This window comes from Coenobita brevimanus, chromosome 91 (genome assembly GCF_032717465.1).
Source record: "Coenobita brevimanus isolate Jiangsu-jjx chromosome 91, ASM3271746v2, whole genome shotgun sequence".
In the NCBI taxonomy this organism is placed as follows: domain Eukaryota; kingdom Metazoa; phylum Arthropoda; class Malacostraca; order Decapoda; family Coenobitidae; genus Coenobita; species Coenobita brevimanus.
The window spans coordinates 1,949,269-1,973,659 of NC_137044.1; the positions used below are offsets into that span (position 1 = coordinate 1,949,269).

Here is a 24,391-nt window from a genome sequence, read left to right on the forward strand (position 1 = left end):
GATTATACATGGGAGACAGAGTTCAATTATACATATTTTGGGGGGAAAGTTCCTTCAGTTTACGACTGTAGTCATATGGGGGTATTCTCGAGCAACAGCAATCTAAGTAGCATTACCAAGAGCAATGAAATTCATTCTAAAGTGGTCGCACAAGTCATTCTCTCAAAGCATGATAAAAACGGTGAATGCTGCCATGCAAGTGAGACAAATGACTTCTTCCGTATTACCAGTAAGTCGTACAGTACTGATACACGTGTAAGTACAATTATAGAAACAATGAAGGTAAATGCCAACGAGGATATTGTTATTCTGGCTATGTTAATGACTGTCAAAAAGAAACACAATGCTGATGGAAAACTTTAGTAGACTTTCAAGAAGCTTACAGATGTGGGGAGTGAGAGCATTTATTATAAACAGTTCAGAAAATTTAGTCTGGAGGACCCAGAAACTATGTGGCAGTGCATATCTTCATCAGTTATGTCTTGTTTCTATTATTGCAAAGCAGGATACTGTACCAATGTACAAAAGTCTGTGACAACTGACCATGCTTGAGTGGTGGGTAGTGAAGGACTTGTATGTAAATAAGGAAGTGGAGGACCTGTGTGTATTTTAAAAAAAAAAGGGGGAGGGAGGGGGTCAACCCAACATCCAATGTATACTACCCGTGTTTTTAAAATTTATGTGAATATTTGGAAAGCAAGAATTGCTTGAAAATGTTCCATGTGACCATTGTTTAAGATAAATCACAATTGTTTTCCCTTCTGGAAACCCCCAGCAGGGGATGGCCATGACAATTTCCTCAAGTACTGTACCTCACTTCCCATATGTCCTGCTGCTTTCCTGTACTACATATCAGTATTAACTATAAAATGCTTTCCTTCCAAACTCTATTTTGTTTGCATTTGCATATACATTCAAGATTCTTCATGAAATTCAGTAACTACCTCGAGCAACTCTCTCACTTTCTGCATGCAAAACTGCATCATCAGGTGGGCAAGAGATATAGTCTACTACACACTCAGTGTCACCAGTTACTTTTATTTACACCTGAGACAGAAATTACAGTATCAGAAAGGTCATCTGGATCTTTGTTAAAAAAGTAATACACTCGACTTCACAAACAGAGGGTTTCATACTAAAACCCACCAGAAGAGCTTTTAAATTACAGTATTTTTAAAACAAAATACAAACTGATAAATTACACTAACTCTGGATACTGATAGTAGTCTATATCATTAACAGCATACAAGAGCATACAGGGATGTAATATATGAGATAAACCACAAAAAGAAACAAAAATGCTAGAAAGCCTCTTAAGCTGATAAGAGTATGACCCTAAAATCTGAGCCTTTACTACCTGATTCTTTCATCCTCTGAAGCTGATTCACTTTTATCATCTTTCAGTTGTACTGACTGAAAGGGTATAGAATTCCTAGCTCTCTCCTGTAGCAGACGTGTGCGGCAGTTGTTAATGTTAAGAGCATACAGAGATGGTCCTGGACGCAGTATTCGAGAGGACCCCAGAACTTCATCTCCCATATAGAACACTGCAAACTGTTGGAAGGAAAAACAGGGACAGGAAAAACTCTTCATATAATGTTGGAAGTGAAGATGGTGTTTTATACTTTACTACCCAAGGTGAAAATGGTCTGTCATACTGATGTAAATAAAAACTGTCCATCATACTGATGAGGTGGAAATGATATGTTATACTACTGGAAGTGGAAATACTTTGTTTAATCCTAGTATGACAGTAATTTGTTATAATGGTAGGAGTGAGAACAGTACTGTCCTGTCTATTACAGTACAATCTCTCAAATCCAAAATGGCTAAATCCAAAGGCTTCATGGAAAATGGAATATCTGAATGAGACTAATAATGAAAACTATGCAAATCATGTTGCTGACATCCTCTAGTACCACTAACAGTAAATGCAATGAAGCATCTCACATCTGTTAGTGATCATCTATTCTTTCTTACATCCATCCATCCATCCATCCATCATCCAATCCTATGTCGCCTCATAAGGAGCGTAGGAACCCCGGGCTAGGCAAGTTGATCCTGACATTTAAGATGAGAGTGACCAGCCTCACTCATCCCTGCCTGGCACTATGTGAACAATAAACCCAAACCTCCCCTTGGATATAAACCTATGCAGGCTCAATCCGGCTGGAGTGTGAGTGAGTGTGTATCATGATGAACTATTGATTTATAAGTATTCACATTCTGCCTCTCCAGCCTTTAACCCATGGACTGCGCAGTTACCTTTTTTTATCCCACCCGACGGTAAGCAAAAAATGAAGGCAATTTTTTCTTTTTTTTTTAGTTTCTGTTTATTATAAACTTGAAGATTAACATCCAGGGCATCATCTGGTGAAAAGAAAAAAATCCCTCTCTCCGTCTTTGTGAAGGGCCATGTGAAAGTTTATGTATGGGAGGAATTAAAAAAAAAAAGAAAAAAAAAATTGTTTTTGTTTATTATAAACTTGAAGATAAACATCCAGGGTATCATCTGGTGAAAAGAAAAAAAATCTCTCTCTCTCTCTCTCTCGTCTTTACGTAGCGAAATGCGTAAGTTTGTGGAGGGGTCGAGTTGTTTACGGTGGTGCACGGCCTAAGCTGTGGCTCGCAAAGCGACGCTACCCAGCCTGAGCTGTGGCTCGTAATCCACGGGTTAAAGCACGTTTATCTCTGTACCCATGTAAAAAGTTTTTTTTTTTCCCTTTTCTGTCTGTCACCTGGCCACCTTCATACTTCTTTCTCTCTCTAGTCTGGTCATTTTGAGAGAAAATTAAAGATACCATGAAGTCTTCCGATGCAAAATACACCAAACCCCAGTTAAAATAATATGTCCCTCAACCTCCTCCCATCCCTCAAAAAGGGGGATAGTGCATAGCAGGAAAAGGACAAATCATCATCATCATCATCCAGACCTCCTTTCCCACCCTAGGGCAGGGTGAGGAGTAGCAATGTCCAGACAGCCCTAGTTTGCCCAATCCAATGGGCCACATTTCCATTCACTCATCATTCAAGCCCCTGGAATCCTGGCTCTATCTGATATGCTAAAAAGTTTCACCACATTCTGTACCTTCACATAAACGTATCTGATAGAGTCAATTCAGACCCTGTCACATTAAAAAAGAAGTTGCCAAATCCCTAATCATGCACAACTCACAACATTCATCCAGCCAGCTTCATCTCTTGTCAGTCCCCTAGCCTCGCTGACTTGCAAACCTCTCATCCTTACACACTCATCCTTCCACCTTCTCCTTGGCCTACCTTGCCTCCTGCCTTCTTTAAATTCGCTCAGATATACCCTTTTCACCACCATCTCAGTACACTCTCTTCGATTCTGGTGTCCACAGACTTCCTCACTCCACATCTTTCATGAATCACATTATTCCATATCCTATCCACTCTCTGAACTCCACATACATTCCTCAGCAGTCTCAGTTCTACTGCTTTCACTACTGACTTCATTTTCATGCCACACCATAGTCTGACATCCATATGTTAAAGCTGGCACTAACACTCCTCCATGTAAGCCTCATGCAGCTGCAACACTCAAGCTTCTGTTTCTTATTAAGGCCTTAATAGCACCAGCTACTTTCCGTCCTTGTGTCACTCTACTTTCCACTTCTTTTGCACATTTTCCTCTTTTCTATCACTGGAACCAGGTATCTGAACTCAGCAATTCCAGTTCTCTCCATTCACTAACCACACTGGAAGTCACCTTCTCTCTCGATTACCATCACTTTACACATTTCTACACTTACTCTCACGGTATGATGCTCACAGACATCAGCAAAACTCTGCACTAGTCTACCAAGGTCTTCTCCAGTCTCTGCAAGCAGTACTGGATCATCATTTGCAGCTTCACGAAGATTACTTGGAGCGTTAGTGCCAACTTTAACATATGGATGTCAGACTATGGTGTGGCATGAAAATGAAAAGTCAGAAGTAAGAGCAGTGGAGATGGGATTGCTGAGGAATGTATATGGAGTACAGGGGGTGGATAGGATGTGAAATAGTGATTCGTGAAAGATGTGGAGTGAGGAAGTCTGTGGACACCAGAATCGAAGAGAGTGTACTGAGATGGTATGGTCATGTGGAGAGAATGGATAACAAGAGTGGTGAAAAAGGTATATCTGAGTGAATTTGAAGGAGGGAGGAGGTGAGGTAGGCCAAGGAGATGGTGGAGAGATATAATGAATGAGTCTGTGAGGAAGAGAGGTTTGGAAGTCAGTAAGGCTAGTGAACTGACAAGAGATCGAGCTGGCTGGATGAATGTTGTGGAGAAGTGCATGATCAGAGATTTGGCACCCCTTTTTAACATGGCAGCGTCTGGAATGACTCTATCGGATACATGTATGTTAAGCTACAGAACGTGATGAATGTTTTTGGCTTATCCAATAAAGCCAGGATTCCAGGGGCTTGAATGATGAGTGAATGGAAGTGTGGCCCACTGGATTGGGCATATTTGGGCTGTCTGGACATTGTTACTCCTCACCCTGGCCTAAGGTGGGAAAGGAGGTCTGGATGATGATGATGAATGATGATGGTGATAATGAACCAACTACAACTTCATACAGTAGTGTCATATACTGACCTGTCCTGGAGTAATAGCTCTAAGAGGCTGTGCAAGACTGACCACCATGTTGTTCGAGGCAGGGGAACGATGCCAAGGATTGGTATCGTGAGTAGTCATGACACAATCTACCAGTGGTGCTTGGTTCTCAAATCGGAAATGACATTCAAGCTGGCCTCTTGAGTAAAGTTGGTTAGGGGGATACCCATGGTTTATCCAATACACAGGCTCAGTGAACAATGATGAAGTGAAGAGTGCAGGATGATCTGAGCCAGATACCTGTGGAGGATACAGAGGTAATATCTTCATTTTCATCTACTTTGATTCATTCACACACTTTACTAATGAAAATCTGTATATAAGAGATAATTAGTTTGGTAACACTCTATGCAATGGTGACTGAACTAAAATCTGGGGATCCAACCCTTCACTACTCCTCCTCTCCTCCCAAAGCAAACAAACTGAAGGAGCAATTCACAATAAGAACCAGCCACCCTACCAGCGACAAGCATGTGGACTTGCACAAAGGGATACACACACACACACACACACACACACACACACACACACACACACACACACACACACACACACACACAAAACTGCTTGCCTAATTAGGGGAAATTACAGATCACAGGGCAGTCATTTCCCAACTACTCATAATGCCTGGTGAAATGCTTTACTACAAAGGTAAATCCACATTCCTAAAGCAAAACATACATATTCTCCACCAGCAAATCCAGGACAACTTAAGTCAGAGCTCAAGGGATCAGTTTCTGTTGCACCTCAGACTCATTTGAACATGAACCTGGTGAACAGCAGGAAGAAGCTGCCCTTCTGTAATCACCATCCTCCTTTCCATTTTTCACTGTCCATCACTGTTCATCACCTGCTTCAATCCTGTCACAGCAGTTTTTGTTATGGCCTCACTCATAAACCCATTTAATAATATACAGTATATATATATATATATACACACACACACTCACTAAATATGCTTAACAATTACACACCCTTGTCTCACTCCAACACTGCTAATGAACCACTCATTAATACGTCTGTCTCTACTTACACAAACCTTGCTATCATCATGAAAATTTCACCACATTATCAGTTCAACTCTGTCATATACCGGGTATTTACTCCAGATCCACACAATCCTTCTCATACACTTACTCCACTGTCTGTTTACTGCAAGTATTCAATCAACATATCCCCTACCATTAATCACCCTGTTCATGATTCACCATATATTCTGATTCCTGTATTATCAATTTTATCATTGTTCTTCCATATAATTTACCTACAACATTCAACACTCCTAGGAACCTCCAAAAGTGAATGGTCATAAGAAAAAATCTCCAGGTTACTTTATCTTCAAATAACTTTCACTTTCTCGAATATTCATCCTCCTCTTCTGTCTCTCTCACCATTACTGATTACTCCACACTTCCTCCACACCACATAAGATTTGCCTCTACCAACATTACCCTCAATCTGACTTTCACACACTTTCTTTGACACCCTTTCTATGTGCATTCTTCATTCTTTGTATATGTCCATACCATTTCAATGTATTCCTTTATATCCAATTGGCAATTCCAGATCTCACTCCTATACTATCCTGTTGCTCTTTCCTCCATTACAAACTATCCATAAATTTCACTACACGTGCCATTCATCCTCCTCCTACCTGCAGCTGTTCTGAGAAAGGTCCTTTCTACAACTTGCAAGCTAAAAATAGCTCTGTCACTCACTACCCAGGTTTATTCTCATACAAGTATTGGTAATAAAATACATTCACTCACGGTTCATTCATATGGTTCTCAAAATAATGTTTCCTTCCACTTCTTATTTCATTTCCATTTCTTGAAATTCTTCTATTTTCCTCATTTACATTTTCACATTTACCCCCAATTTTTTGTCTGAATTTGGTTATTACATCCACTCCATCCACTTCTTTCTTTTCTCATCCACTACTCTGTTGACATACACATCCCACCATACTGCTCGTTCTTTGATAGGTTACACCCTTGCAACATCACAAACTTTACCTCTCCAAATGAAAAACTTTGTATGTTCTCCTGAGCAAATTTTCTAAATACCGGTACATCAATTTCCAACTCATTAGCCCAATCCCCTCCTCTATCTCTGGCAAAATTATATTCATCTGTTACTGCTCTGATTTTTAGTTTTTCCACTTTCATTCTGAGCAACCCTCATTCTCCTTCTTGCATGCTTCTCTCAAATTCATCTTACATATCTCACCCATCTGAATAAAGGGGAGGTATTCTTTATCCCCTCCAGTTCTATGATTAACCATAGTAAATATCCTTTCCTTTACAAATTTCTATATTACATTATGTTACTGGTTGCTATATCCATTAGCTAATATATTTCAGTACAAAAAGAAGTTGCTAAAATACTTTAATTTATAACATGAACTTCTCCTCTTTCATTCACAAATACAAGTATGTACCAGGTCACCCACCACATATATACTGTTTGTCTCTGGGTGCTTCTCTGCCACAAAGTATGGTTTGTATGGAGTGACAATGTTGCAGCGTTGGCCAATGGTCCACAGATGCAGTCCCCGATGCTCACCTACCACTTCACGGGTATCCAAGTCGATGAAGTTACCTGGTCGATCCTCCAGGTACTGGCACCACATGGCATACACGACAACATGTGCTTTAATTTTGCTTCATTTAGTACAAACCTGATAAAAATTTGTAGGTTTAACCTGAGTTGATTAAAAATGGTTTAAGTGAGTAATGTGGAATGGAGAATGATCAAATGGGAAACAACAAAATATTATGAAGATGCCACCCATGAAGAGCAAAATCAAAGTGAAAGTTTGAGAAAGAGGGTGTGAGAATAGGGAGGCTGAAAGTAGAAAGTTGACAAAAAACAAGTCGGGAGGACTATTTGGAGCTTATACATATCATGGGAACAGTAGGCAGACAAATATTTAGAAGACTTATTGTTAAGGTCACAATTTAGAGGACATTATTTTAGACAACATGTAAACAGAGAAAGAAAAGTAGGCATAAAATAGATCAGGTGATTTCTAGTATATAGTACAAGGAAATTACTCAATTTTGTGCAGTGTTTGTGATAAGTGGGTGCATAAGAGATGTAGTGATATTAGAGGTAGGTTGAGGACTAATGCTGACACCGAGTGTGTGGTATGTAAAGAGCATCCAAAAGGAGAGGGGCAGGAAATGATTTATTCTCATGGAGAGTCTCTTGAGTGTATGAAGTTTTGCCATTTGGGGGACATGATATGTGCTGAAGGTGGGGCTGAAGCTATCTCAGTGACAAGGGTAAGTAGTGGTTGGAAGAAGTTTAGGGAGTTGCTTGCTCCTCCTGTCACTGAGAGGGCTTTCCCTCCATGCTAAGAGGTCCTTGTAAGCAGCATGTGTTAGAGTTGTAATGTTGTACAGGAATGAGACTAGGGAAGTAAAGGAGAAAGACATTCACAGGCTCATACATACAGAGATAGGAATGATTAGATGGAGGTGTAGTGCATCCTTGAATGAAAGGTCAGAGGGGTTAGGATTGTGAACGAAGAGCTGAGAGAAAGGATGAGACTTGAATGTGTTAGTGTTGTGATGAGGAGCTGACTGAGATTGTCTGGGCATGTGGAGCGGACAGAGGATGAAAACTCGTGCAGGGAGCAAGTGGTGTGAAAACTGCAGGTACAGTTGCAAGAGGTAGACTAACAAAAACTTGGAATGAGGTCATAGAGTATGACCTAAGGGTCAAAGGACTGAACAGAGAGGCTAAGGATGGGGTGAGGTAAGATCCAGAAAGCAAGGAAAGACAAGATACATGCATATAAATGCTGTAGTAATTAACAGCATACCCAGTGAAATGAGTAGACAGTCACTTGACAATCAAGCCCATGAATCCTGACTACTTCAAAGGCCAAACCATCAGCACATATTATTTTTCCCCTCTTCCTTTCTTCTTTCCTTCCATCCTCTTCTGCCTCGCTTTCCTTCATTCTTTCCTCTTCCTTTTGCCTATGAGTGACTCTACACTACCTCTTCTGTCTCTTTATCCTTCATTCTTTCCTCTTCCCTCTGTCTATGGGTGACTCTACACTGAGTAACATGCCAAATAGTTTCCTGTATACCAGGAAACCATTTACTATGCTGGGTGGTAACCATATAACCAAATTATGGCACCTGGTGGTTTATTAGGTAATTAAGGTGCTCCAATGGGATTGAGCATGTGCAGGTTTATATCCAAGGGGTGGCCGAGGTTTATTGCTCACGCAATGCCACTTAGGGATAAGTGAGGCTGGTCACTCTCATCTTAAGTGTCAGGACCAACTTGCCTAGCCTAGGGCTCCTACACTCCTCATGGAGCAGCATAGGATTGGATGATGGATGGATGGATGGATGGATGGCAAACACCTGCCATATGTTCCCGTATATAATTCACCCAGCCAACTCAATCCCCTCTTAGTCCATTAGCTTCATCAATATCCATACCATACTTTATTGTACACTCATTTACCATATCCATCCATCTTCTTCCTGACCTACTACATCTCCTTTACCTTAAAACTCATTCACATAGACCCTTCTCACCAACCTACTTACATTCATTCTTTCCATATAACCATACCATCTAAACAAACTCTCTTCAACCGTACTGTCAACAGACTTCCTCACCCCACATCTTTTATCTCACACAATTTTCCTAGCTTGGCTTGACTGTGGATAAACTGCACTGCATAAATCGTTGTTTTACGGAGGGGCACTAACCCTCCATCAACCTACTTGTTGATGACAAGTGCGGAGCATATATGGGTTGATTACTGTATATGGTTACCACACGGCGCTGTAAATGGTTTCAGGGCTTACAGGAAACCACTAGGCTTGTCACTCAATGCAAAGCTACCTGAAAAGGAAAGAAGAGTAATAAAATGTAACAGGAAAGATGAGAGAAATATGAAGAGAGGAGGGCAAACAGAAAAAGAATGATAGAGGTGAAGGCTGGAGTAGGCAGCACTATATCAAGTGAGTGGATGATGGTCGCCATCACCTACCACCATGAAACTGTTTTTCATAGACCTGGATGGTATTGGAAGAGGATATTCACAGGCTCAAACGTACAGGAATGACAACGATTAAGTGGACGTGCAGTGAGTCATTGAATGTGAGGCCTGGGGGGGCTAGGTTTACGATGGAAGAGTTGAGACGTAGGATGGGACTGAAGTGTATTGGTGTTGTGATGAGAAGAGGTAGATTGAGATGGCTTGGGAACATGGAGAGGATGGGGGATGATAATTGGGTGCAGAAAGTGAGAAGTGTTAATGTCAAGGGTAGGGTTGCAAGAGGTGGACGCATAAAGACCTGGGACGAGGTCATTGAGTGTTGCCTCAAGGATAAGGGACTGAATAGGGAAGCTGCCAGAGATCGAGCAGCAAGGACAGCCGCCATTAGGTGACCAAGGCCGATGCATGCTAGCATGTTGGAGCCCTTAAAAACAAAATGAACGAAATGAGCTAAAGAGAAATGGTTCTCACAAGTATTTGCCCTATAACTGTTTGTCTATACATATGCATTTAACTTAGTGGGTAAGAGAGTAAATGAAATGATAGATTACACCAGATAACTCCAACATCAGCCAAGTGCCATGTACAACTTTGAGAATTTGTACTCAGGCTGTAGCTTGTACTATTTTATGAATAATGGTAATCCAAATACATTACATCAAGAGTGATATCAAGGATTTACCATAAATGAAAAACTACAGAAAAACATGTCACTCTTCCTGAGGCACAGAACCATATCAGGGTTAGATCCAACATTTTGGAAAAGGAGGGGTGTGAATCCTTGCAGAATCATAACTTACTGTATTTAAATATAAAAAAATAAAAGTCCAATTATTGTACTTCTTTTAATCATAGAAGTACAATAATAATAACAACTGTAAGGGCAAGAAGATATGTTTCATATTTTGGTAAATATCATTGCTCTTTTACTGGAGGTAATCATTGGCCTACCTAAAATTGAGAAGCATATTCTCCCCATGACCCCCCCCCCCACAAATCCATTCTTGTATATACATTTATCTAAATTATTATAATTACTCTATATTCATATTTTACTACTGTATTGATGTTTTCACATACATGGTTCTGAATCATATACACATGAATGTGGGGAATAAACTGCACAGTAATTTATCCATCCATCCACCCATCATCTAATCCTGTGTTGCCCCATGAGGAGCAAAGAAGCCTGGGGAAAGGCAATCTGGTCCTGACATTTAAGATGACCCTGAGTAACATTATGTAAGCAATAAACCCCAACCACCCCTTGGATATAAACCTACACAGGCTCAATCCAATTGGTGTGTCTTAATTACCCACTAAACCACCAAGTGCCATAATTTGGTTATATGGTTACCACCCAGCATAGCAAATGGTTTCCTGGTGTACAAGAAACCATTTGGCTTGTCACTCAGTGTAGAGACCATAGGGCAGCACTACATTAAGTGAGTGGATGATGGGCACCCCCACCTACCACCATACTGTAATTTATAATGTTACATATTGTGTTACTGGAATTCGTCCTATTCTATAGGAATATATTAGTCTTATGATTACCTCTGAGATGAATTCTTTGAAGTTCCTGGACCCAATAAAGCACATACCAGTGGAATCACGCTTATGAGCAACACGATTCAAGTTGGCACTTTCAGCAATCTTACGCACCACCGTCTTGCTGTAGTCACCTGCAATAAAAAAACATCATCATTATCATCCAGACCTCCTTTCCTACCACAGGGCAGGGTGAGGAGCAGCAATATCCAGACAGCCCAAATCTGCCCAATCCAATGGGCCATGCTTAGATTCACTCACCATTCAAGCCCCCGGAATCCTGGCTCTATCTGATACGCCAAAAACATTCATCACGTTCTGTAGCTTCACATAAACGTATCCAATAGAGTCAGTCCAGATGCTGTCACATTAAAAAGTGGTGCCAAGTCCCTGATCCCTTCTCATCACAATATTCATCCAGCCAGCTCAATCCCTTGTCAGTCCCGTAGCCTCACCAACTTCCAAACTTCTCTTCCTCACACACTCATCCCTCTACCTTCTCCTTGGCCTACCTCGCCTCTTCCCTCCTTCAAATTCACTTAGATATACTTCTTTCACCAATGTATTGTAATCCATTCTCTCCACATGATCATATCATCTCAGTACGCTCTTCAATTCTGGTATCCACAGACTTCCTCAATCCACATCTTTCATGAATCACATTATTTCATACCCTATCCACTCTCTGTACTCAACATACACTCCTCAGCAACCCCATCTCCACTGCTCTCACTCCTGACTTTTCATTTTCATGCAACACCATAGTCTCACATCCACATGTTAAAGTTGGCACTAACATTCCTTCATGCAAGCCTTATGGAGCTGCAACACTCAAGCCTCTGTTTCCTATCAAGGCCTTCATTTCACCAGCTACTTTCCTTCCTTGTGTCACTCTACTTTCCACTTCTTTTGCACATTTTTCTCACTTTTCTATAACTGTACCCAGATATTTGAACTCTCTCACCAATTCCAGTCCCTCTCCATTCACTGTAACATCGCACTGGGAGTCACCTTCTCTCTCAATAACCATCACTTTACTCTTTTCTACATTTACTCTCAAGACACAACACTCACAGACATTGGCAAAACTCTGCACTAGTCTACTAAGTTCTTGTCTGGTATTTGCAAGTAGTACTGAATCATCACCATACAACAAATTTGAGATATTCCATCCGTCACCATTCATTACCAATGCCATCCCCCTCTCCATTACTCATGTGTTTACTTCTCTCATCACCTCATCCATATATATACTGAACAAACATGGGGACATCACACAACCTTGTCGCACGCCCACACCGATCATGAACCATTCACTCAGATACCCATTAACCCTTACACATGCTTCATTATCATCATAAAAACTCTTGACGGCACCTAGCAGCTTACCATCTTCACCGTACATGTGCAAAACCTTCCACAATCCTTCTGTGTCTACTTTGTCGTATGCTTCTTCCAGATCCATGAATGCCATAAACACCTTATAGTCCTTCTCACAAGCCTGCTCCACTATCTGTCTCACTGCAAATATTTGATCCACACATCCTCTGCCTAGTGGTAGGTGGTGGCAACCATCATCCACTCACTTGATGTAGTGCTGCCTACTTCTTCCTTAGCCTTTATCATTCTTTTTCTGTGCCTGCCCTCCTCTCTTCCTATTTCTCCCATCTTTCCTGTCACTTCTTATTGTTTTTCTTTCCTTTACAGGTGGCTGTACATTGAGTACCAAGCCAAATGGTTTCCTGTAAGCCAAGAAACCATTTACAAAGCTGGGTGGTAACCATATAACCAAACCATACGTGCTCCCTACGTGTCAGCAAATGGGTTGGTGTAGGGTTAGTACCCCTCCCCGTAAAACAAATAACTCGATGTCAAATGGCCACCCCTTATGGGATTATGGCGTCTGGCAATAGATAGATAGAGACATCCTCTGACACTCTAAAGCCACCCTGTCCATCACTCACTAGGACTTCTGGTATCTCTCTTACTTTCTCTATAATAATTCTTCCATATACCTTCCCTACCACACTCAACAAACTTATGCCACAATAATTTTTGCACTCACTTTGCCCAGCTATATTTTTGTGCAGGGGTACAATCACAGCCTTTTTCCACTCTGCTGGCACAGTATCACTCATCCATTCCTTCTTACATATCTCCAACAAGCACTTCATTCCGCTCTCTCCACTACACTTAATCATCTCACCATACACCTCATCAACTCCAGCTGCTTTCCCATTGTCGGCTGCTTCACAGCACTCTTCACCTGTGCGAGTGTCACATTTCCTGGCACTGCATTCCTTCTCTGCACACCCCCAAAACCAATCATGTTTACAGTGGCTCTGCTCTCTCTGTTCCCATTCATCAAGCTTTCAAAATATTCTTTCCTTCTGGTCCTTACTTTATCCACATGGATTAATAATCTACCACCTACATCCTTCACACCTTCACATTTCTTTCCACTTTCACTTAAAAAAATATGCTCCAGTAAACATTTTTTGTGCAACTCATAAAGTATCAATACTTTGATCCATGGAATTATTCTCACACAAGGCAGCACAGCAATACAGGGAGGGGGGGAAGCATAAATAATGAGTTCTGCAACATTCTTCACTCATTCAATTACTCATGGTTACCTCATATTTTAAATTACAGTAAATGTGCATGTTACCATGCATCATCACCTAAGTCAAACCCTCCCATATTGTGGGAAGATTCAGAGTGAGACTTTTCATTTTCTCGGGGATCATGCATCACATGAGAAGGAATCCCCATGTACAATCTGCCTAATACTTCACCTCCTCTTCACACCTTCTTCTGCTAGCTGATACCGCTGGGCTGAGAGAGATTTGGTATATTTCTCTGCCTACAGATGATTTTCTCTATGTGCTAGAAAGGAATGTGACTGACATGCCCTGAGTGTCAAGAAGACGTTGTGAAATATTAGGTGAATTTTTGTCCCTGACTATACAAGGCTACAGACAACACATGTGTTTGGCGGTGGGCTGCCACCTTTCTAAACCAATACAAAAAAATTATACTTAGCTATCACAGAATAAAGGAATACCATATGAGGGCAGCTACACATGGAACATCATCTCTCCATTTTCTAAAATCTCATCTTAAATGTCAGGACCAGCTTGCCTAGCCCCGGGCTCCTACATTCCTCACGGGGCAACACTGGATTAGATGATGGATGGATGGATGGATGGAGAAAAGAATATTTATGGGCTACAGGAAAAAACAATGAAAAATATAAGGCAATGGCCAATGTAATACACTTATCAACCAGAGTTTGTTGTAATCATTCACCATTCATTTATAAGGGCTCAAGCAAGCTTACATGTGTCAGGCATGGTCACCTAACAGTGGCTCTCCACGCAGCTCTGTCTCGAGCACCCTCTCTGTTCACTTCACACTCTATGACCACATACCACACTGCAACAGAATACAAAACTGCAACACTGTAGGAGAGCTGTGGAAATGAAAGTGAGTATGACAGTGCCAGCTACTTCCTGCACATCATAAATGGGAACTGAAAAATGCTGAAATCCTAACCTCTTTGCATTGGCATTAGATTATGGCAACATAAGCACTTAGCATTTGTGCAGCAAGTAGTGCAAAATGTCAAAAGTAAGGGCAGTGGAAACATAACTGCTAAGAATGTACAGTACTTGGAGTGTAGTGAGTGGAGAAGATATGAAATACAGTATACTGATTTGCAGTCAAGGAATTTGCAGATTATAGGAGAGAAAAGTGTGCATATGTGAGTTCGAAGGTGAGAGGAGTGGTATAAAAAAAATAAAAAAAAAATAAAAAAAAAAAAAAAAGCAGATGGATAGGGTAAATGAGTATGTGACAATGCAAGGTATGGAAGACAATAATGTTTAGGGAATTGACAAGTCACTGAGTTACCTGGATGAAATATAAACCCGCCGACATGTCGTAAAAATACCCCCGCTAATACCAATACACCAGTCCTGTATGAGACAGCCCTAGCATGTATTCAATACGGAAGGTGGCTGTTAGCACCGAAGTGGTGACATGTGGAGGTGTAGGAGGACTATTAGGCCTCAGGATAGGTTACTGCCCCCGAAAAATAGGCCCTGAAACCTTTGCCCACAGTCGGAAAAAAAAAAAAAAAAAAAAAAAAAAAAAAAAAAAAACTACTTTTGCACCATCCTGTTCCAGCTTTGGATTCCTCAAGTCCTCTGCACCAATAGAAAATACAGTAAAACCTCGATATAACAGACTTCAATAAGCTGGAATTAGCTTTTATCGGACTCGAGGAGCAACTTGACTAAATTCCTATACAGTATATCTGAAAAAGTCTGATAAAGCCAGAAGCAGTCTGGACTGCCTGACCACTTCAGCTATGTTCACCACAATAAGGTAAATAAAAGACATGTTTATCAGTGTACAGTACAGCATTATTATATATATTATACCATTTGATTTGTAGTAGATGGGGGCGCTCACCATCCACTCACTCAATATAGTGCTGCTCTTGGATGTCTGCCCTGTCCTCTCCTCCAGCCTTCTTTCCTTCCATCTACTTCTATCTATCTTTCCTTCATTCTTTCCTTGTTCTTCTGCCTATGAGTGACTTTACACTCCCTCTTCTGTCTTTCATTCCTTCATTCTTTCCTTTTTCTTCTGCCTATGGGTGACTCTACACTGAGTGACAAGTCAAATGGTTTCCTGTACACCAGGAAACTATTTACTATGCTGGGTGGTAACCATACAACCAAATTTTGGCGCCTGGTGGTTTAGTGGGTAATTATTGTGCTCCAATCGGATTGAGCCGGTGAAGGTTTATATCCAAGGGGTGGTTGGGGTTTATTGCTCATGTAATGCCACTCAGGGATGAGTGAGGCTGGTCACTCTCATCTTAAATGTCAGGACCAACTGCCTAGCCCCGGGCTCCTACGCTCCTCGTGGGGCAATGTAGGATTGGATGATGGATGGATGGATACCTTTTGATTAATGTAGTGAAGTTATAACAGTACAGTACTGCAGTGGTAGTCAAAACAGTTTAAAAACCGTTTGTGCGATCCAGATTAATGTCTGATATATCAGAAAAAGTCCGGGTTAGCAGGAGGAAGTCCTGATGTCACTTTTATCGGAATTTCGTATTTTTCAGAATGGCTTGGGCCCCAATTAGTCTGTTATAGTGAGGTCTTACTGTAAAGTTGGAATAACAGATGATGGATGGGTGGATGGATCCATGCTTAGTTCCAAAAACCTGAAGAATCTATCTATCTATCTATTGCCAGATGCCTCAATCCCGTTTGGGGTGGCCACAAACAAATCGCCTCCACGTCGTCCTGTCCCCCGCCATTTCACTGCCCTGCTTCCAACTCACACCCCCTTGTCTCATATACCTCTCCACCCCATCCCTCCATCTCATCCTCGGCCTCCCCCTCCCTCTTCCCCCCTCCACCTCACTCACATACCAAACAAATCGCCTCCACGTCGTCCTGTCCCCCGCCATTTCACTGCCCTGCTCCCAACTCACACCCCCCTCTCTCATATGCCTCTCCACCCCATCCCTCCATCTCATCCTCGGCCTCTCCCTCCCTCTTCCCCCCTCCACCTCACTCACATACATTCTCTTCGTCAATCTTTCACCCTCCATCCTCTCCACATGGCCAAACCACCTCAGTGTGTTCCTCACAACACCTCCTATCACATCCACATCCACACCACAACGCTCCTTTATATCCTCATTCGTCAGCCTGTCTTCCCATGTGACTCCACAGGCTCCTCTTAAATAACTCATTTCCACTGCTCTCACTCTTGACTTGTGTCCTTCCAACAACGTCCAAGCTTCACTTCCATATGTTAGAGTTGGTATCACAATACTGTCATGTAGTAACTTTTTCACTTCCATGCTCACTTCCCTGTTTCTTATCATTGCTTTCAAAGAACCAGCATCCTTTCTTCCCTGCTGTACCCTTTCAAGCACTTCACCCTCCAAACCTCCATCCTTACTCATCACACTACCCAAGTACTTAACCGTACTCACATTTTCCAATTCCTCACCATCCAACCTCGCTGTACATTCACTGACTTCACCTCTCTCAAAGACCATAACTTTACTCTTCCCTACATTCACCTTTATATTCCGTTTCTTGCACACTCTCCCAAACTCATCCACCAAGCCTTGCAGCTCCCCTTCATCTTCACTCAACAACACAGTATCATCTGCAAACAACAGTACAGGGAGTTTCCAAACACTATCCTCTCTCACTAGGGCCACTCCAACATCCACTACCCTACCTTGTACCTCTTTTATTACCCCATCAATGAACAGATTGAACAACCATGGAGACATGACACATCCCTGTTTCAACCCAACCTCCAAAGAGAAAAATTCACTTAGTTCACCATCCACACGCACTGCAGCCTTAGCACCATCATACATACTCTTCACAGCATTCAACAACTTTCCATCTACTCCATATATTCTTAATACTTTCCACAATCCTTGTCTATCCACCCTGTCATATGCTTTCTCCAAATCCATGAAAGTCACATACAACTTCTTTCCCTTCTCTAGAAACTTTTCCACCAAAAAAATGCTGAAAATTAAAATATTAATCAAAATAAGCATGTAAAGTATGCTTTTACAGCAGCATTGTGCCTGTAATTCTTGTTTCCACTAGATAGTCAAAGCATTTCCATGAGGAAACTGAAACACTACTGTGTTGGTGAAGTGGTTCACACTACACTGAGGACTTACCAACAGGGAACATAGTATGCTGAAGAGCATACTGAGGGATCTGACTCAGGAAAAAACTCTGATCTTTGTGCCTGTCAATACTACGAAGTAGCCGTGCACCTGGGGATAATAAGAATTTTGTAGAAATTAGTGACAAACAGAAATACAGTAAACTAAACAATGACACATCAGTACATAACCTTATCCATGGTAAGTTGTAAATCTATTCGTTTCTGTCAACTGTCACAAAATATTAAAAGCATGTAACCTGATACAGCACACAATCATGTATTATCATCATCATCATCATTATTATTATCTTGACCATATTTAAAGATGGGGTAAGATAAAATCTAGAAACATGGAGAGAGAAAATGCTAAAGCATGAGAGCTATGAACAGTATGTCCAGGAAAATGGACAACACAATGATTCCATTATCCTTCAAGCTCTTGAAATCTGGCTTCACATCACAGGTCTAACCATTTGCTCTTATTTTTCGTATTATTCTTCAAGGATACAACTAGGACAAGCAGTCATTCCATCCAGTATTTCATCCAACCAACTTAATCTCCTGTTAACCCCCCAACTTCATCCACTTCCTTATCTTGCTTTCTTTCATCCATTTACCATACCTATCCACATTCTTCTTGGCCCACAATCCCTTCTCCAACTCTCAAACTCAATCACATTTACTCATATCACCATCCTATCTGGTGCTGGCCAGGAATGCCTTCATGTGATGACATCAATAAAACTATGTGACTCTGCTGCCATATACTGTACATATGTCCCTCATCTCTTTCCCCATCCCTAAAAAGGAGAAGGCTGGCTGCAGGAGAGACAGTTTCAGCCTTCTAACCACAAGGTTCATGTTCAGATGAACCTGGGGCTACAGCTATTCCTGCATTACTACTACTACCATCCTATCTACATCCATTCTCTCCATATGATCATACCATCTAAGCACACTATCTTCTACCCTATTAGTCCTGGAATTATAGTTCATAACCTGAGACAAACTGGTAACAAGCTGAATTTTTCATGAAAGGTCCTTTAAAATGTCCTTACCAACATATTAAAAGTCCCCATAAATTCTGTGTTAACTTAGGAATTCAAGATGGTATCCAAAATGGCCACCACCACACACAGTACTTTAACCCCTCCGTGGCCAAAGGTCCAGAATTTTCCATGCACGCCAGGCCGACGCTAGGGCCATTTTTTGAAGTTTTGAAATTTTTTTTTTTTTCTTGTCATATTGAAGAGAAAGTTCAGATGCACCTAACAGTACAAATCCCAGCTTCCTAGATGCATTCTGTGGCTTGCAATGGAGCGCAGAAGTTGCAGAAATATCGGCAATCGATATCCGCCGCCCACTGCTGAAATGCAACTGGGCAGGTGTTGTTATTTTTTTTTCTTTCTCCCAAAACAATGCAAATGGTGTTGAAATGTTGTGCATATATGAGATCTGATGATATCGAATGATTTCAGTACATAATACGTTAGGAATGGTTGGAAAAAAAACAAATTGTTATGAATACTTTTTCACCTTTTTGATATAAAATGTTTATGGTAGTTTTGAGTTATTTTTTAAGTTATCGGTGTGCCCATGCTTGGAAAAAGGAGTGAAAGGGTTGAATTTTCAGTCCTAAATAAGAAAACTGCACTTCCTCCGAGGCTATGCTCTGCCACGGGAGAACAAGGTGAAGGGTCAGATCTGATTAGCAATACGGAAGTTGAGTCGCAACTTCGAGCTCCCACACAACGAGCATGGCTAAAAATAGAATCGTAATGCAGTTTCACAACTAATAAATCTAATTATCACAAATACAGAGAAGGCAGAAATAAATATGTTTACAGATAGAGGAAAACGTATTTTTTCCGTAACATGTTCATCTTTATCATTTTATGTTCATCTTTATCATTTTACCTTGTTATTTTCACAATACATATTGCTGTCTCATAAACAGGGTGGTTGTGTGTGTTTTGCATGGGAGGAAATAGATTGTATTTTCTGTCTGGGTCAAGATAATGGGCGTAACTATGTTTTTAGGCATGGCCACAAGTGAAAAAATCGTATATCCACTTGTCACAACAGCAGGTAATGAACCGACAAAGGATATGTGACAGCGTGAAGTCAAGGTCAGTCTCATGTCCCAGATTTTCGTTCACTTCCTGAAAGTTTTCTACAAGTTGCACTGCATCTAATGATCCAAACCATTAAAACAAACCTGAGCAAATAGGTAAAGATACCAAGACTAAATTTATTTTTCCCTTATCATCATGTCTTTCTTGTTTGTACCTGTATTACTTCATAATCATAAACAGGTGGTTGTGTGTGTTTTGCAAGAGAGGACAAAGATGATGTGTTCTCCCCGGGTCGAGATAATGGGTGTAGTTGTGCTTGTTTAGGCATGTCCTGGAGAGAAAAAATAAAAAATCTACTCATCACAGCAGCAGGCTCTAAACTGTCTGATGGGGTGTATGGGAGTGTAATGTAGGTCAGTCTGAAGACGTTCAGAACGTTCGTTCACTTCCCAAAATTTTTTGCAGTTTTTTATAGGCCGCGCTCAAACAATGCCTGCGGCCATTTATCAGCTAAATGTCATTCAACGCCGGCAGCCACGGAGGGGTTAATACCTTTGCAACAAGGTGTGACAGAAATATAAACTAAATGGCTACACATAGGTTTTATGACAGGAAATATCCAAAGGAGCAGTTTATCAGATGCTTAAAACACACACACACACACACACACACACACACAAATCCAAGGAAAAATCATGGTGGCCAATATTGTAGCCAAGTGGAACCAGTCAGTTGAGGTGTGTGTGTGTGTGTGTGTGTGCAACAAAGAATGCTGAAAAACACAAGTCAACAACACAACAATACACTTGTATTCTGAAAATATGGACAATGAAGGTAAAATGATAAATCCAAACATTATCTTACCATTTTTTGGATCATAATTTTCTAAATCCTCCCCAAAGGAGCTGCGAGCATAGTGTCCTGTGGCAATAACCTCTGAACTGTGGGTCTCCTGTGCATACTTGAGGAATGGTGAGAACTTTATCATTTTATTGCAAATAATGTCTGGGTTGGGTGTGAAGCCAGCTTTATATTCTTCCAGCACATACCTGTTAAAGTTAATGAGATTAGCTGATGACCACATAGCTGTGAAAATGCACTTTGGTCTTTACAGCAACCTTATAACACGTTAAATAATGTTGGTCTTTATCTTTAATGTGTCCAATTCTGGGCACAGACCTGATAGCCCACTCCCTATGGCCCAGCAGTCCTACTGCAAGCCACATCCTTCACATGGTACCATTCTGGCACTAATATCCAGTCTACTGAAAACTTGATAGAGCTGTCTCATGCAGGACTGGTGCAATGGTATTAGCATGGGTGTATTTATGACATCTCAGTGGGGCATATGGCAGATCAGTAAATTGTATGTTTTCATCAAAACTCATCAAATTCTTCCCTGCCTACCCTGGAACTGAACCTGTGTCTTTTCAGACAGTGAACATCTTTTCTTAACATTCTATATACTGTAAATATACAAATATAATGTACACAAACCACTTTATGGGTTAATATCTAAATACCGTACAGTATATAACCACAATACAATATATATCCATATATCTATATCAGACAGCTAGATAGATAGATAGACAGATGTATTGTATTGTTATATAGGCTCCAACACACACACACACACACACACAGTACAACACTACACCAGACTACTTCATTCAGGTTTTGTATACTCCTTGTTTAAAAGTGTTGACAACTGAGTTTATTCCCTAAAAACATATAATAATAAACTGCACAGTACGGTACACAACAAAATACAAGCCAGCTAAAACTAGATTCAATCCACTTCCAGACCACCGAATTTCAATGCATTCTCCAGTGGCTATACTGCAGTAGAGTAAACTAAACAGTAATGTACCTGAGGCACAACTTACAATTTCTTATGAAACATGGAAATCAGTTCATGACTATGTCAGTCAAACATGGTTCCTTTAGGATTTTCCAGATCCATCATATCAAAAACATTATGTCAAAGTCAGTACTCTGGAAAAAAAAAAAAAAAAAAAAAAGGCAAGGAAATTTACATTAAGTACAATAGAAACATCCCGTACAAAGTATATGGCACATATTATTTTACAACTACCTGTATAACAAGTAAAAAAAAAAAGTCTAAAGGCATTGCATAATGCAAAATCAAAATTATGAATAAACACTGTTAGAAGTAGTGATGAAATTTCTGACAAGACACAAAATACCATATCAAAGAAATCAATGAACCTTACCATACAATACCAGTATTACTGCAATTCAGTATTATGACTGAAAAAAAAATATGATACTGTTGCAAAATACCAACTTCACACCCAAAACTGTTAAACATACTGTAGTAAAAACACTGCTGCACTGACTAAATGTGGTGTTGCTTATTTGTTGTTTGTATATGAAACATCACAGAAGAAAGCTGACTTGGAACTGTGCAATGAATTTATTACCAATACTGTACATTTCTTAGACAGCTGGTGTTTTGGCATTCTAATCTTAAATCCAAAGTAACCTGGTTACTGTCAAGTGGGTAATTAGGTTACTGCACGGGCATGGTATACCAAGAATAAAAAGAGCAATAATTTTAGCATCACTCATCACTCTGACCACTGTAGTAAAATGTATGAGAATTAAACTGGACATACATAAATACATCATTCCAGTATTCTTTGACAAAGCTGATCTCATGGAAAGGGATGCCCAGGGATCGACAAACCCACTCAGCATCCTCAGCATCTACGTCACTAGGGCAGTGACCCTTTTCATCTCTCTCATCCCAGTTGCGCATGAAGACACCAATCACCTCATATCCTGAAACATCATAACTGATACAGTAATGTATCAAAAGAAAATGATTCATTTAACATACATTTCATTAAAGTCTGGCATCATCACCAAAGTTTTTCAGCTGTTAAAACTATGGTATCATTGCCTTTTCAAGCATGGAACCTATCTAGCTAGCTAAAACTAGATGCTATAATCCCATAAGAAATGGAGCCCTAACCCTATGCCAACCCACTTGCTGAGACATAGGGAACACGTATGTTTTGGTTATATGGTTACCATGCAACACTGTAAATAGTTTCCTAGTTTACAGGAAACCATTAGGCTCTGAGACAATACTTTTTTTTCTTCCCCTTATAATCAGCATAGGCTAATAATCCAAACCAGTCTATGATATGGGCCAAATCTGGTATGAATCAAGGCTGGGCCAAATAAGCCCACATTTTTTACTGCTATTAAACAAACAAAATTTAACAGGACCTAACCAATCCAGAAATGCAACATCTTTCTGTCTTGAAATTATCATTCTTCACTCATTACCTTGGCTTACTGTGATCCAGACATCGTATATATATTACTCAGGTATATTTTGTCCTTGCCTTGGTATTCCCCAGTCCTCACCAATCAAAAAAGCGCCTAACCTAATAAAGAAAGCTACATTCTTTGACTCATAACCCACTCCATTCCTGATAATTGCATTACTGACAGAAAGTTTCCTCACAACAAAACAGAAGCATGGTAAGCAATGTTGTTCTCATAACAAGTAATAAAGCACCACTATAAAGTACAAAAGTCCTCCACTAAGAAAGAAAACTACTTTTACACAACTCACCTTTTCTCTTGAGAAGGAGAGCCGCTACTGCACTGTCTACCCCACCTGACACCCCTAGTACAACACGTGAAAATCGTTTTGCAATTCCTGCCATTATTTATCTTGTTCGTCTAGGGTGTTTAGTTCGAGATGCTAATATCGTTGACAATGTCTCCTGATGACTGCACAAATCTTGGCAATGTTATTTTTATGTAACCCCCTCCTTTTTTGGCACTCTTCTGTGTCGTCCTACCGTGACCTGTACCATCATCCTAAATACCACCCGGGTACTTTTCCGCAACCCTAAAAGTCTATCTATCTATCTATCTATTGCCAGACGCCTCAATCAAAAGTGCCACTACAAAAAGGAGGCGGATAGTTAGGGTTTAGGACTGTGAGAGAGGGCTTGAGAGATGTGTAGATAATTCTGTGTTCCACTTCAGTAGGCATGCTGTTGTTAGTTCTCCCACTTTGGCAGTGGTTTTTCTCAGCCTCTAAGAAACAACTGGTCAAAGGCCTCTCATAAACTCGATGAATTAAAGACACAGGCACCACCTTCGAATAACAGAAAGAATCTATGAAAAGTGCCACCAAGCAGTTCATTAAAACAACTGTGAATTACGCCAAGGTATGCTAAGCTGGGCCTCAGCTTCAACCAATTTGGACATGAATAAGCACACACACACACACACAACTAATCCATGCGATTATTAAGACCACCAATATAGATCACATCAAGAAACAGAGATACCACCTATTAAAGGACATTAGAATATAAG

General features: G+C 40.6%; 1 protein-coding gene across 1 annotated transcript; it reads right to left on the reverse strand.

Annotated features, from left to right (window-relative positions):
• Positions 1–16: 16 nt before the first annotated feature.
• LOC145411979 (mitochondrial tRNA-specific 2-thiouridylase 1) lies at positions 17–23,771 on the reverse strand. Its single transcript, XM_080281949.1, has 8 exons — positions 23,634–23,771; positions 22,663–22,828; positions 20,885–21,069; positions 17,956–18,054; positions 11,217–11,344; positions 7,080–7,247; positions 4,610–4,867; positions 17–1,554 (listed from the first exon to the last, which is right to left on the reverse strand). The coding sequence occupies exons 1-8, from the start codon at positions 23,725–23,727 to the stop codon at positions 1,354–1,356; spliced, it is 1,299 nt and encodes a 432-aa protein (XP_080138075.1). The 5' UTR covers positions 23,728–23,771; the 3' UTR covers positions 17–1,353.
• Between the last annotated feature and the right edge of the window lie 620 nt (positions 23,772–24,391).

What these genes read in the sequence shown, in the direction of transcription:
- LOC145411979 (XM_080281949.1), bottom strand. Translation starts at nt 23,727, where the DNA reads ATGGCAGGAATTGCAAAACGATTTTCACGTGTTGTACTAGGGGTGTCA. An exon ending in GCATACTATGTTCCCTGTTG is followed by an intron (nt 11,345 to 17,955) that starts GTAAGTCCTCAG and finishes TTTTTATTGCAG; the next exon opens with GTGACTACAGCAAGACGGTG. An exon ending in GAGCTATTACTCCAGGACAG is followed by an intron (nt 1,555 to 4,609) that starts GTCAGTATATGA and finishes TCCTTCCAACAG; the next exon opens with TTTGCAGTGTTCTATATGGG.